This window comes from Triticum urartu, chromosome 2A, assembly GCF_056163025.1.
Source record: "Triticum urartu cultivar PI428250 chromosome 2A, HENAU_Tu73, whole genome shotgun sequence".
NCBI classification, from domain to species: domain Eukaryota; kingdom Viridiplantae; phylum Streptophyta; class Magnoliopsida; order Poales; family Poaceae; genus Triticum; species Triticum urartu.
Window position 1 is genome coordinate 517,648,740 of NC_141874.1, and position 12,768 is coordinate 517,661,507.

General features: G+C 44.8%; 1 protein-coding gene across 1 annotated transcript; it reads right to left on the reverse strand.

The window, feature by feature from the left end:
- Positions 1 to 6,057: 6,057 nt before the first annotated feature.
- On the reverse strand, positions 6,058 to 12,286 carry LOC125538381 (uncharacterized). Its single transcript, XM_048701635.2, has 12 exons — positions 11,969 to 12,286; positions 10,528 to 10,674; positions 10,325 to 10,439; positions 10,152 to 10,243; positions 9,925 to 10,022; positions 9,032 to 9,069; positions 8,540 to 8,775; positions 8,209 to 8,302; positions 7,929 to 8,119; positions 7,096 to 7,315; positions 6,654 to 6,821; positions 6,058 to 6,565 (listed from the first exon to the last, which is right to left on the reverse strand). The coding sequence occupies exons 1-12, from the start codon at positions 12,176 to 12,178 to the stop codon at positions 6,381 to 6,383; spliced, it is 1,794 nt and encodes a 597-aa protein (XP_048557592.2). The 5' UTR covers positions 12,179 to 12,286; the 3' UTR covers positions 6,058 to 6,380.
- Positions 12,287 to 12,768: the final 482 nt, after the last annotated feature.

The window sequence follows — 12,768 nt, forward strand, 5'->3', positions numbered from 1 at the left end:
GATGGCATGGGCTCAGAAAGTCGCGAGCTTTTCAAGGAGAATGCCCCTAAGAACGGGAATGGTGGGAAGGATCAGTTGGAGTCTGCGCCTATTCAGTCTGCTCCTGTCGCTCCGCCTGCGGGTACCCCTATGTCGGGAGTCTGTTCCAACCTCCCTGCTCGACCGGGCTCCCCGTCTCTCTCAGGCATTGAAGACCTCCCTGCCTCCCCGCGTCGTGTGGCGTCGGTCCCTTCCTCCAAGCGCAAATCCTCTGTCCGCAAGTTCTCTGCTCGAAATCGGGCCTCCTCGGGGACGAAGCTCTCTGCAGCGGGTCTGTGTCGCCGTCTTGACGGTGATATGGGTGATGCGGCGGGCTTGTCCTCTCCGGCTACGGTGCGGTCCTCTCCGATCCGGTCCCCATCTTCTACGGCTCGCAAGAGTGCCCGGTTTCGAGACAGTGGCATGAGGGTGGTTGACAAGGCGGCTCGACGCGCGGCGGCTCGGGACCTTCCCGCTTCAGGTATTCCTCCTTCCCTGCACAGTTGGTTCATGTTTCTTCCTCACCTACTAGGCTTGTCCTACCTGCCCTCTCGGATGATCACCTGACTAAGGTACTCACGGACGCGGGTATTGCTCTAGATCACAACCATGGCTCTCCCTCCTCTCTGATTGCTATCATTAAGGCTAATGAAGTGGCCCAGACGGCCTTGGCTAAGGCTAAGGAAGTGGCCGCAACACCTTCTGCCCCTCCAGTTGTGGCTGGTGGGAGCTCGGAGGCGGTGGCCGCTGGTGGTGGGGTTGGGACCCAAGTTAAAAAGGGGGCTTCTAAACAGGCTAAATCCTGCTTGGCCCCCTGCAGGTCTAGTTTGTGCATCAAAAACCTTTCTTATAAATGAAAGCCCTCTTCTGGAACATCAGAGGTTTCGGCGCTCGGGGACGCCGAGACCAAATTAAAGACTTGGTCAGGGGGGACAATATTGACTTGATAGGCTTGATTGAAACCTTTAAATCCTCCTTTTCTCCTCATGAGCTTTCCTCTATCGCGGGGGCGGATCGGTTTGACTGGAACTTCCTGCCCTCCTCGGGCCATTCTGGTGGCATTCTGCTAGGTTCGAAACGGGATGTTTTTGATTTTGTTGCTTTTGATCATGGTATCTTTTGGGCTAGCACTGTGCTTTTCCATCGACAGCTTAACTCTCTCTGGGAATTTATGGTTGTGTATGGCCCCGCCAACCACGCCCTCTCTCCCATTTTTCTGGACGAAATCTCCAATAAAATAGAAGCTTGTTCGCTCCCCTTGGTGATTGGTGGTGATTTTAACTTGCTTCGCACCCCCGCGGACAAGAATACTAGTAATTTCTCATGGGCTCTGGCTGACGCCTTCAATGACTTCATAAGTTCCTGCGCCCTGCGTGAGATCCCTAGGGTGGGATCTAGGTACACTTGGACCAACCACCAGCCTTCTCCTATTCGCTTCGTCCTAGACCGCGTTCTTGTTTGCTCAAATTGGGATTCTCTTTTCCCGCTCGCGACACTTAAATCTAAGGCCATTGTGGGCTCGGATCATGCCCCTCTTATTCTTGATGCTGGAATTCACTCTACTTCCTCCCCCTCTAGATTTCAGTTTAACGACTCTTGGCTCCTTATTGAGGGTTTCTGTGACCTCCTGGGCTCCAAAATTAATACGATTCTTTCTGTCCCTCATCGTTCTTTTGGACCCATGGATGATTGGTATAACTGTTCGGCTTTGCTTCGCAAATTCCTTCGGGGATGGTCCCGGAACTACGCGGCACAGGAGCGCAGGGAGAAGGCCCTTCTTTTGTCCCAGATTGAGGCCCTTGATGCTCGGGTGGATGCCTCTGGCCTTTCTGACTCTGACTGGTCCCTCCGGTTCTCCCTTGAACGTGCGTTGATGCACCTGCATCGGCTTAACGAGATTTATTGGCGCCAGAGGGGCGCCACCAATTGGCTACTTAAAGGGGATTCCCCCTCTGCCTATTTCTTTGCGATTTCGAATGGGAGACGGCGCAGATGTCTAATTGATAGCCTGATCATAGATGGGGTTCGTACTTCCGACCAGGGCATCATCCTTAACCACGCGGTCTCTTTCTTTTCTTCCCTTCTCTCCGCCAAGCCTGATCAGGGTTTCAGGCTTGCTGCTAACTTCTGGTACCAGGGAACTTTGGTCTCTTAGGAGGAAAATTCGGACTTGATGATTCCCTATTCTGAAGAGGAAATTTTGTCTGCTATCACGAAGGCTAACCCTAATTCTGCCTCTGGCCCGGATGGGTTTTCTATCCCCTTCTTTAAAAAGTTTTGGCCTATTCTTAAAAATCTTATTTGCCAAGTGATCAAGGGTACTGCCTGGGCACAGTTGATATCTCCAGGCTGAATTATGCGGTGATCTCTCTTATTCCCAAGATTAAGGGTGCTGACTTAATTTCCCAGTTTAGACCTATCGCGCTCATTAATAACTTTGCCAAGTTCCCTGCCAAGTGTCTGGCCACTTGCCTCACCCCGGTGGCCCATCGCACCCTATCTCATACTCAGTCGGCTTTTATCAAGGCGCGGTTCATTCTGGACGGAGTTCTCTGCCTCCACGAAATCGTTCATGATATTCACAAATCTGGGAACAAGGCAGTTATACTCAAATTAAATTTTGAAAAGGCCTACGATTCGGTTAGTTGGGGTTTCCTGAGACAAGTCCTACTTGCAAAAGGGTTTGACAGTGGGGTGGTATACCGTATCATGCAGTTGGTCATGGGGGCCACACTGCTGTTAATGTTAATGGGCATATTAGTAACTTTTTTAAAAATTCTAGGGGCCTGCGGCAAGGCGACCCGGCCTCGCCCATTCTTTTTAACTTCGTTGCGGACGCCCTTTCTAATATCCTTTCTAGAGCTGCGGAGGCCGGTCATATTTCCCCTGTTAGTTCCCACCTCATCCCGGAAGGAATGACGCATCTTCAGTATGCTGACAATACTATTATCTTGGTGGAACTTAATGATCTTTGCATTGCCAATCTCAAGTTTCTCCTCCTCTGTTTCGAAGCTCTCTCGGGGCTCAAGATTAATTTTTCTAAAAGCGAAGTTATTGTCACGGGTGTGTCTGACGTCGAAGCTCAAAGGGTGGCACGCCTATTAAATTGCTCTCTGGGCTCCTTTCCTATTAAGTATTTGGGCTTGCCTATCACTTCTGACAAGCTCTATGCCAAGGACTTTGCTCCTGTGGTGACCAAGGTCGGTAATCGTGTGATGCCTTGGAGGGGCAGATATAACACTCAGGCGGGCAAAGTGGCCTTAATTAATGCCTGTCTCTCCTTCCTCCCTATGTTCTTGATGGGGTTCTACCTTCTTTCTATGGGTACTCATGCTGGTTTTGACAAACACAGAGGGGCCTTCTACTGGAACGCGGCCGATAACAAGCGGAAGTATCGCCTGGTTAAATGGGACACCATATGTAAGCCCAAAAGCCTTGGGGGGCTGGGCATCATTAACACTCTGGTTATGAACAAATGTCTGATCATTAAATGGTGGTGGAAGATCATGAACACTCCCCATGACAAACCTTTGTGGTTCTCCATCTTAAAAGGTGAAATACTTCCCCTCCTGTAGCCCAATGTTTGCCCGAGCTTCTGGGGCATCTCAATTTTGGCGCGATCTTGTTAAACTTCGGCCTACCTTTCAAGGCCTAGTCAAATATGTTGTTGGCAATGGGAAATCTACTAGGTTTTGGCTCGACTGGTGGTGTGGGGCCTCTCCGCTGGCCTCTACTTTCCCTGTTTTATTCTCCTACTGTCCAAACCCTCAGATCTCTATCTCGGAGCTTGCGTCGAATAACTGGGACCTTCAGCTGCGCCGCTCCCTCTCTCCTGCAGAGTTGGAAGACTGGCAGCGTCTTGCTGCCCTCTTCCCTTCGCTCTCGGAGGAGGAAGACACAGTTGTGTGGCCCCATTCTGCTTCTGGCCGCTTCTCGGTTAAATCCTTGTATAGAAAACTTATTGAGGGATCAACTACCTCTAAATTTAAGTGGATATGGAAAGCTCGTATTCCCCCTAAGATTAGAGTGTTTCTCTGGCAAGCCTCTCGTGGGCGTCTTCCTACGGGTGACCAAATTCGTAAACGTAATGGCCCGGGTTCTGACAGTTGTGTTCTATGTGGGGCGAGAGAAGATACTCCTCATATTTTTTAACTGCGTCCTGGCTAAGCTCTTTTGGTGTTGTATCAGATCTTGATTGCATGTCTCCTGGGCTCCGACCTCCTTTGCGGACTTACGAGCCTTGGCTAATTCTTTGGTTGGGGCCCGAAGGAGATTGTTTTGGGTCGGCTTTGTTGCCATGTGTTGGTCCTTATGGACGACAAGGAACAAATTTACTATCGAACATGTTTTTCCTGCTAAGCCTGCTGATTGCTTATTTAAGACTTGTATATTCCTGCAGCAGTGGAGATTATTGACTAAGGAGGAGGACAGGGATGCATTTGACGCCATGTTGGCCAAGATCCGATATTCTGCTATCTCCATCCTTCCAAACCAAGCGGACCCGTAGACGTTGCTGCGTTGCTTCGTTATCTTATCTTCTTCCGGCCTGCGTGCCGTGTACTGGCCTGGGAGCCATGTACTTAGACATTCCTCTTCGTGTTCTGGCTTGATACTCTGTTATTCCTGTGCTAGTTGTCTGGATCCTTGTTAACTCTGCCTGGTAGCTTTATCTATAAAGTCAGGCTGTGACCTTTTATCTAAAAAAATCCTGTGGCCAAAAACATCTTGTTTTCCTTATGGTCAAGACAATCATGAGAGTTTTGAAACATGCGGCCAGCACGACATGAGTCATCCAAGTACTGGAAGAGTTGATCGTGTCTTGTACTATTGTCGACCTTGCATTATTAGGGACTTTTGATTCGCGGAAATTTCAAACGCAGGAACAAGAAAAATACAAAATTGAAGTGGCATGGCAACTTGAATTCTATTCCTATGGAATAGCAAACCATAGGAATTTAAACCAGAGAGTGCTTGATGGCACAGAGAATATAAAGAAATTATTAAAAAAGGTTGGAATAGATGCTAGATTCCTAACAAAATACTATAATACAAATGATTCCTTAAAAAAAATAAGATCTAATACTACGAATCAAACGACCAATGTAGAAAAAAATCTTAAGAATTTTAATCCTTTGGAAAATCCTACGAAATTCCTTTGAATCAAAGTAACCTTAGGCAGGAGATACCGCTCCCCTCCCTCTCGTCGGTGTTCGTTCGTATATCTGGTCCTGGATCTGGTCTTCATTCATCTGTGTTCGCCTCGCCAGCCTCCGTTTCGATATGGTCTTTGTTTATCTATATGTTCGTGCATTTACAGGTTGGATCCTTCTGATCTACGATTCTCTTCAGCAATAATTTTTGTGGTTTTGGCGTGTTGATCTTGTTCGGCCTTAGCATAATAACTTTTCGATTGTCTACAACAATAAGGTTTGCCTGGCTTCTATGCGGAAGGGATTTCTGGTGTTCTTTGTACTGTCCTGACAAGTTCTGTCAATTGATGAATAGGTCAAAAGTCTGAGGGGGTGAGGGATGGAGGACCTGTACTTTTTTTTGAGAGGGAGAGAGAATTTTTTTGAGAATGGGGGGACATGTGCGTGGTAGGAACATATCTTCTTTTTGTTGGTGGCGCACCCGCTAACAATATGGGATGGGTCCGTCGACCGTCGAACCAAGTATGCATGCCATGAGATCTACATAACGCCGGAAGATCGACATAGGACGAAGAAGGAGGTGGAGGTCGGCCACCCTTGCTACACGAGGCGACCTCCGCCGCGCAATCCGTCTACTACACTCTCCACCCACCTAGCAACCTCATCCACTCGGATCCATCAGCCCGCCCTGTTCACGAGTGCCAGTGCCCCCCTCTGCTGATCAATCCACGCCGGCTTGTCCTCGGGCTGCAGTCAACTCCCGTCGTGTCACTTGTCACTCACACTCACCACTGCAGGTCCAGGGACATTCCCCTCGGCCCCCTTGTGCCCTGTACAATACACCAAATCTGAATAATGCCCACCGCATTACGGCCAAAATGCATGTCACTGGTGTGAATGATTTTTTTTTCCAGCAGGCAAAACTTATACATCAACATGTAGGAACAAGCATCCTGAAGATCCATCTAGAAATTGCTGTTGCTAAGCATAAAAAAACAAACCAAAATCAAATAAACGGTAATGGCAACAAGACTATGTGTATTGTGTCCACGCGCCCAATCTGAACCTGTTACATATCCTTCTTTTAATGGTCAGCAACGCGTGAAGATGAGTTCATCAGCGTCGAATTTGGCACACAGAAAATTTGTGCCCGGTGGCCAAAACGGCCTGTGCTGCCGAGATGTGTCTGTGTCGATTGAAGCTTGAGGAGGCTCACTTTGTCTTCTTGTCCTCCGTGCTCGTCTCAGCCTTGGCCTCGATCTGTTGGGCAGCCGCTGCTCCTTCCAAAGTTTGGGGTGCTGCGGGTTCATCTTCCCCTCCAAAGCCAAACTCGTTGACACGCTTCTTGTCAACTGGGTATACCCACCTCTGGTAGAGGTATATCAAGAAGATAACATCTGCGGAACAACAGGAAATGGTCAGTTAGCAGCCTAAAGACTTGATAAAATGTCCACTGCTATCAGCAATGATACTAGTTCATCTTACCATCTCTGAAAACCGAGAGACGATGCAACCACGGCATCTTAATCACAAATGCAAACAGATCATCAATTATAGTGTTGAGGAACTTGTAGGTCATTTGTCTCCATGGCATGTGAGCGACGGACTTCAGCTTGTAGTTGATAAATAATTGTGGGCACATCATAATGAAACCTGAAAAATGTATACATAAGTTCCATTACTGATCATATATACCTACGAGAGTGATCCCCACCACTTCAACATGCTACCATGCATGTGAAAACCATTTACACTAATTGTATTACATCAATATTTTACATTGATACAATAATCAAATATTTGTGTTCCAACTTCATCAAAATATATAGCAACCAATTTCCGCAACAACAACAACATGCGGGGTATCATCTAGTTTGCCTAGTGAATCATGAAAAATACGTGAAACGGTGTTGGAGGAATTACTTACCAAACATGTAAACACAACTTGTGAGGGAAGAGAGTATCCACGAGTACCAGCTCTTGTGTTTATCATACTTGAGTGAATAGATAGCAAAACCAGCCATAAGGACTAGAAGGACATACGTAAGATACTTCATTGCAAGCGCATCGTACTCCTTAGTCTTATTCTGTGCATATGACTCACGATCCCGGAATCTCAACATGGGTATCTTTCCACTTCTGTCAATCTGGACTCAAGTGAAGAGAAATTGTTCCAAGAGAGAAAAACTAGTGAGAAAATGCAACAGATTTGTATATCATCAAGCTTTATGAGGAAAGAATAACTCATAAATTAGACCTCACAGTAGAGAATACACTGCGCTTTGGTAATATCTGTATACCATCAAAGTCAAGGAACAGTGATGGCTTAGTCCTGACTTAGCTGACACAAGGTCATGATTCTGGATCATCAACACATGGGTTTTAATAAATGCACCTAAGCAAATGCACAAAACAAGCGCTAACCCAGTATTGCAAATTTGCCACTGAATGATGGGAAAGAAATTCCAAGTGAATAGGTAGTGCTCCCTCTGTCTCAAAATATCAAAAGATGTCTTATATTTTGAGACAGGGGGTGTGCATAATTGGTTTCTTCATACATTGACCCATGAGCTTGATTATTTCAATCCTGTGTCTAGCGCTTTACCCAGTGTTTAAAGTATTTACTTTTCAGGTGAAAACAACTAGGATCAAGTAGTTCCATTTAGTGCATATTGCATGTCAAGCATACCGGCTCTGTTTGTATGCTTGTGTATAAGATACTAACAGAACCAAATAATACAATCATCATAATAGGCTTACCTCAACATGCATCGCTTTTCCTATCTTCCAAAATTCAATGCACACACCAACTCCAGAGCTAGCAAGAATCATCCATGATGTATCATTGTCAAGCAGGTACAGAAATATAATCAGCTGACAAATGAAGTTCAGAACAACAGATTTCGCTGAAAGACCTTCCATGGACTTGTTTTTATTCCAGAACTGGATATCTGATCAATGTGAAACATCATAAACACATGAGTTATTGTTGGATTATACTCATTTTTATGGTATTAAATAAACCATGCTGTGCACGTACCATTCTTGAAAGCCAGGAAATCGAACAGAGAGTGGAACAGAGATACAATCATGGTCAACCCCAGTAGATATGGATTTCCTTCAAGGAAAACCCTCTGCAAAAGCAGTCCAAGGTCAGTGAAAACCCGTAACAAGCAAATCTGACTAACACAGCAGGCATATAACAGAAGCAACCATTTCCAAGGAACTTGAATTAGAAGTGCATATACTTGGCATCTCACAAAAGAAAGGGTGTAAGGGACATCACTACCACACAGAACAAAATAGAGCACGTCATATCTCCAAAAAAAAGGCAGGAGTCTGAATGGGCACAGTTGAAAACTTCCATATACCTTGAGCTCATCAGCCTCGCCTTCAAGCATACTTCCATAACTACGATGAACTTGGAAAGACTGCTCAATCTGTAGAAATAATTGCCACTTGGTCATGCTGATAGGACTAACTTCAAGGTTCAAGGTCAGTTCCTTCACAGTCTCGTTGAGTGCTGTCAATTTGTCCCTCAACAGCCAAAATTCATTGAAGAATACAGTTGGATAGTAACTGTTTGTAGTTGGATCCACATTCAAATCTGTATATATATGGTCAAGGAAATACCAATCCTTCCCTCACTGAGAAAATGCTAATCTTAACAAGATATATTTTAAACAATAAATTAGATTCATCAGAAGTTGGCTACGTGCAACGTCATCTTCAAGTCTAAAAAATTGATTCAAGTATAAGAATAACATAGCAGTATGTAACACGTGTGTGTTGGAAGAAAATTCATAGGAAAAAGAAGATAAAAAAGATAATATCACACTATAATTGTTACAGTTGAAGGATACATGGAGCAACATTTGGAGGAATGTTGTTTTGGGGATACCTGTGAAATAAAAATGGTCAAATATCAATTGAAAATTTCATACGACAGATGAACAACAACGAAGAACTAAAAGCCGTGAAACTAGAAAGAAACAATTGTGCAGTTGTTACATGGTTAATATGAAGCTGAGATGAGAGAATCCACATATGTCAAAATTAACAAAAAGGATCTAAAATCATAAAAAAGGGCAGCCCAGTGCATGTAGCTCCCGCTTGCGCTAGGTCATGAGAAGGGTCTGACCACTTTGGGTCTATAGTACGCAGCCTTTCCCTACATTTCTGCAAGAGGCTGTTTCCAGGACTTAACCCGTGACCTCATGGTCACAAGGCGACAGCTTTACCGCTGCACCAAGGCTCTATCGGCAGTTTCAGAAGAATCTTAAAACACAAACGATCGCATGGTATAGCAGCGCCGGTTTGTGATTAACATCCACTGGAAAATAGTTTTCAGCATGCAGATTGCGAGTGTATGCCCTTACGGTTAAAAAAAAGTCTCCAAAGTCAAACTTCTTTATAATTGTCCAAGTCTATAGAAAAATGTGCTAATATGCACAACCACGACATCAATATATATAGTATGAAAATATGTTTTATGACGAATCTAATTAAACTAACTTTATGTTGTCGATGTTGACATATTTTTTCTATACATAGACTTGGTCAAACCTAAAGAAGTTTGACTTTGGACAAAGCTAAAACTTCAAATAATTTGGAACGGAGGGGGTACTTCATGATATTTAGAAAGGAAAGTAAAAGATATTAATCACGCCAATGCGATTAAAATTCAAAATGAATAAATAATAGTTCCAGGCATATACAAGTGGAAATGTGAAATATAGTTTTATCTTGTGCATACCGTGTGAAGTCATCAACAAGATTTATTGTCACATTTGGTTTCCAATAAGAAATATATTCAACTGGGCCCTCCTCTTTGTCTTCAGACTCTTTGTTCTCCTGCAGAAATCAAATGCGGTCTTCTGTTAATTGCTTTTTCATAGGAGATATTCTGTGTTTGCTGGAGATAATCTATACTAGAAATTTCTAGTGCATACTGTCCCAACAATAAAGAATCAAGTTAATGACCTTAGGGGGTAGCTTTTCCTCGGACTCATCCGAATCTCCAAGCAAGCTCTTCTTATGACCAGCTTTTGATTTCCGCAAGTATGCCACAATAGCTAAATAGGTATAATGCAGTGAGCATTTCATACAAACATGCAATCAATAAAAAGGACGGTTGAGATGAACAGGAAACTTACGATGTGTCCTTCCAAATGCAGATTTTTGCTCATATTCAGGATCGGTAGGGTCCACAGGGTAACCCGAACGGGAAAAATAAACATGAGCATACAAAGAGCCATTGTGCTTGAGAGCCTATGGCAAGATCCATTGACACAAAATTAGGCAATCCAACAAAATATAACCATAACATAATTGTAAATTGCAGCAAATATTATTCTACCTCCGTTGGATAGTATGTCAGTGTGTGTGTTCTGGTACTGGTAGGTGTCCAGACTGCATATGGTATGTTTGTTTCATGCCAGATGAGTGCATCCTCATTACCAAAGTCGCTAAATTTGTCATTCTCCGATAAATACATCCACATATCCTGCAGCAACATAATCATCATCAATTTGTGTTTCAGGAAAACGCAAAATGGGCAAGACTTCAAGACTAGTGCTTCATGCATGCACTGTGCTACCTCCAAACTGTCATAAAATTTGGGTGGCACTACCGAGGAATTTAATAAATCCAGTAACGTCCTTCTGCTTGATTGGTCCCATTAAAAATGCCAAACATGTAAATTTGGCAAGATAACAAATCGGGCCAAATTTACGGCGGGGGGGTTGACTTCAACTTATAATTTACTGAAAACAGGTACTACATAGCAACATTTGTAATATTCAATTATCTTAATATGTAGACCTGTATAAGACATTACCACATGCCACTGAATCGTCGATTTGACAAAAAAATGGATTTACACCTCCTCGATCAAATATTTGGAGCAATATGATACAACAAGTTACAAGGTCGGTGTGCACCGCATAAACACCAAAAAATAACTTCCCACCCAAAATAAAAAAAAGTGACAATCTACCAAATAAATTGTACAGTTGGCTTTATCTCGAGGAATACCTAGTTCAGACAACCTCACCAAAGTCTACATGAAAAACCCATAAAGAAACGTTATCCATGCATAGTGTGATGTTTTCAGCTTCATTACGGACACACGGTACATTGCATACTATGACATCCTAAGCTTCATTGTGGACAAACATTTCAAAGAACAACAGAAAGAGTGTTTAAACATCAATCATCTTCACAACTCACTCAACAGTGAAGCAGCTACACCGCATAATCCAAAATTGTTGAGATCCTTGGTGTATCTTTTCTTTTTCCTTGCATACTCTACTAGTAGTTCCGAACAACTAAGAACGCCCTTGGCCTCCTGAGAGGAGATCATAAAACATCCAACTAACATGCATTCCTTTCTTTTCACAGTACATCAAACCGCAATGCTGTGGAGCACCACTATCTCCGTGATCTGCTTGTTTTAGAACAAACGTGGCCTACTTGTTCGACAGCCTCCAACAGGCACACAAACAACAGGTGTCTTCGCATAAAACCGACTAAATCAGCTCCCCCAATTATAATAATCAGCACAAATACACCCTCTGATATATTAAGAAAAAGAAAAGTTCGAGATCACAGTACAAAAACTGATGAGATCGCTGCACAATTTTCACCCCGGAGCAAGCAGAACCCAACAGCACTGCATGAGCGCGGAGCCCCCCGCCTTTACTGACCCCAATAATAAACCGCTCTAAAACCGCCATAGAAACCTAACACGCCTCCTCTACCCAAAATCGAGGTTCCTGGGCTTGGGGGGGCGTTCTCACCATTGGCTCTCCCTTCTGAAAGAGGTTGGACATGAGCAAGCCCGGCTCCGTGGGGGCGCGCTTGGGGCCGAAGAACTTGGACGCGAAGTACCAGAACACGGCCATCCGCACGATGCCGGCGAGGCTCTGGCCCAGGCCGCCTCCCTGCCGCCCAGCCGGGGCCTGCCCCTGCGGCTGCGCCGCGACGGCGGCGGCAGCCGGCTGCGACATGGCCGCCGGCGAGTTAGATCGGGGCGAGGAGGGGGGGAGGGAGCCGCCGAGATGCGATGGGAACAAGAGTTCTTTTTGGAGGAGCTCTGTGTGATTGATTCTCCGGGGATTTAAGCGGGGGGTGTGGTTTTACGGTAAATTTATAGGTTTCTTTTGCAGATACGTAGGTGGGTTGTTGAAAAATTAAGCCTGGAGTCCCTGCTCGTGCGGACGCCGGACTGCTTCGGTTCCGCTACTTTCAGAGACGTAATTTCTGAGAACTTTAGGGGTGCTGGCAGTGAAAAGGTAGATGATGCTGGGATTTGCGCAACGAGGCTAGTTGCCGTCTTTAAAGGAAGCAAATTGTTAGGCGCACCCGAGTCAAGGAATCAGCAAGGTTTTTTTTCTGTTTTGATGATTGATGAAGTGCGTCTAGATATATCCGTTTGAACGTTAACGAGAAAGTACAACTTAGACATAACGCACACGCACGCACTCACTGCATGAACAAAAGAGACTCAAGATTGCTGGATTCACAGCATGTACATCGCTATCGACGTGAATGTCATCTCCACCAAAACATTAATCTGCATTAACGGGATATGCATGAT

What these genes read in the sequence shown, in the direction of transcription:
- LOC125538381 (XM_048701635.2), bottom strand. Translation starts at nt 12,178, where the DNA reads ATGTCGCAGCCGGCTGCCGCCGCCGTCGCGGCGCAGCCGCAGGGGCAG. An exon ending in TTTCCTGGCTTTCAAGAATG is followed by an intron (nt 8,120 to 8,208) that starts GTACGTGCACAG and finishes CACATTGATCAG; the next exon opens with ATATCCAGTTCTGGAATAAA. An exon ending in TCTCTCGGTTTTCAGAGATG is followed by an intron (nt 6,566 to 6,653) that starts GTAAGATGAACT and finishes GTTGTTCCGCAG; the next exon opens with ATGTTATCTTCTTGATATAC.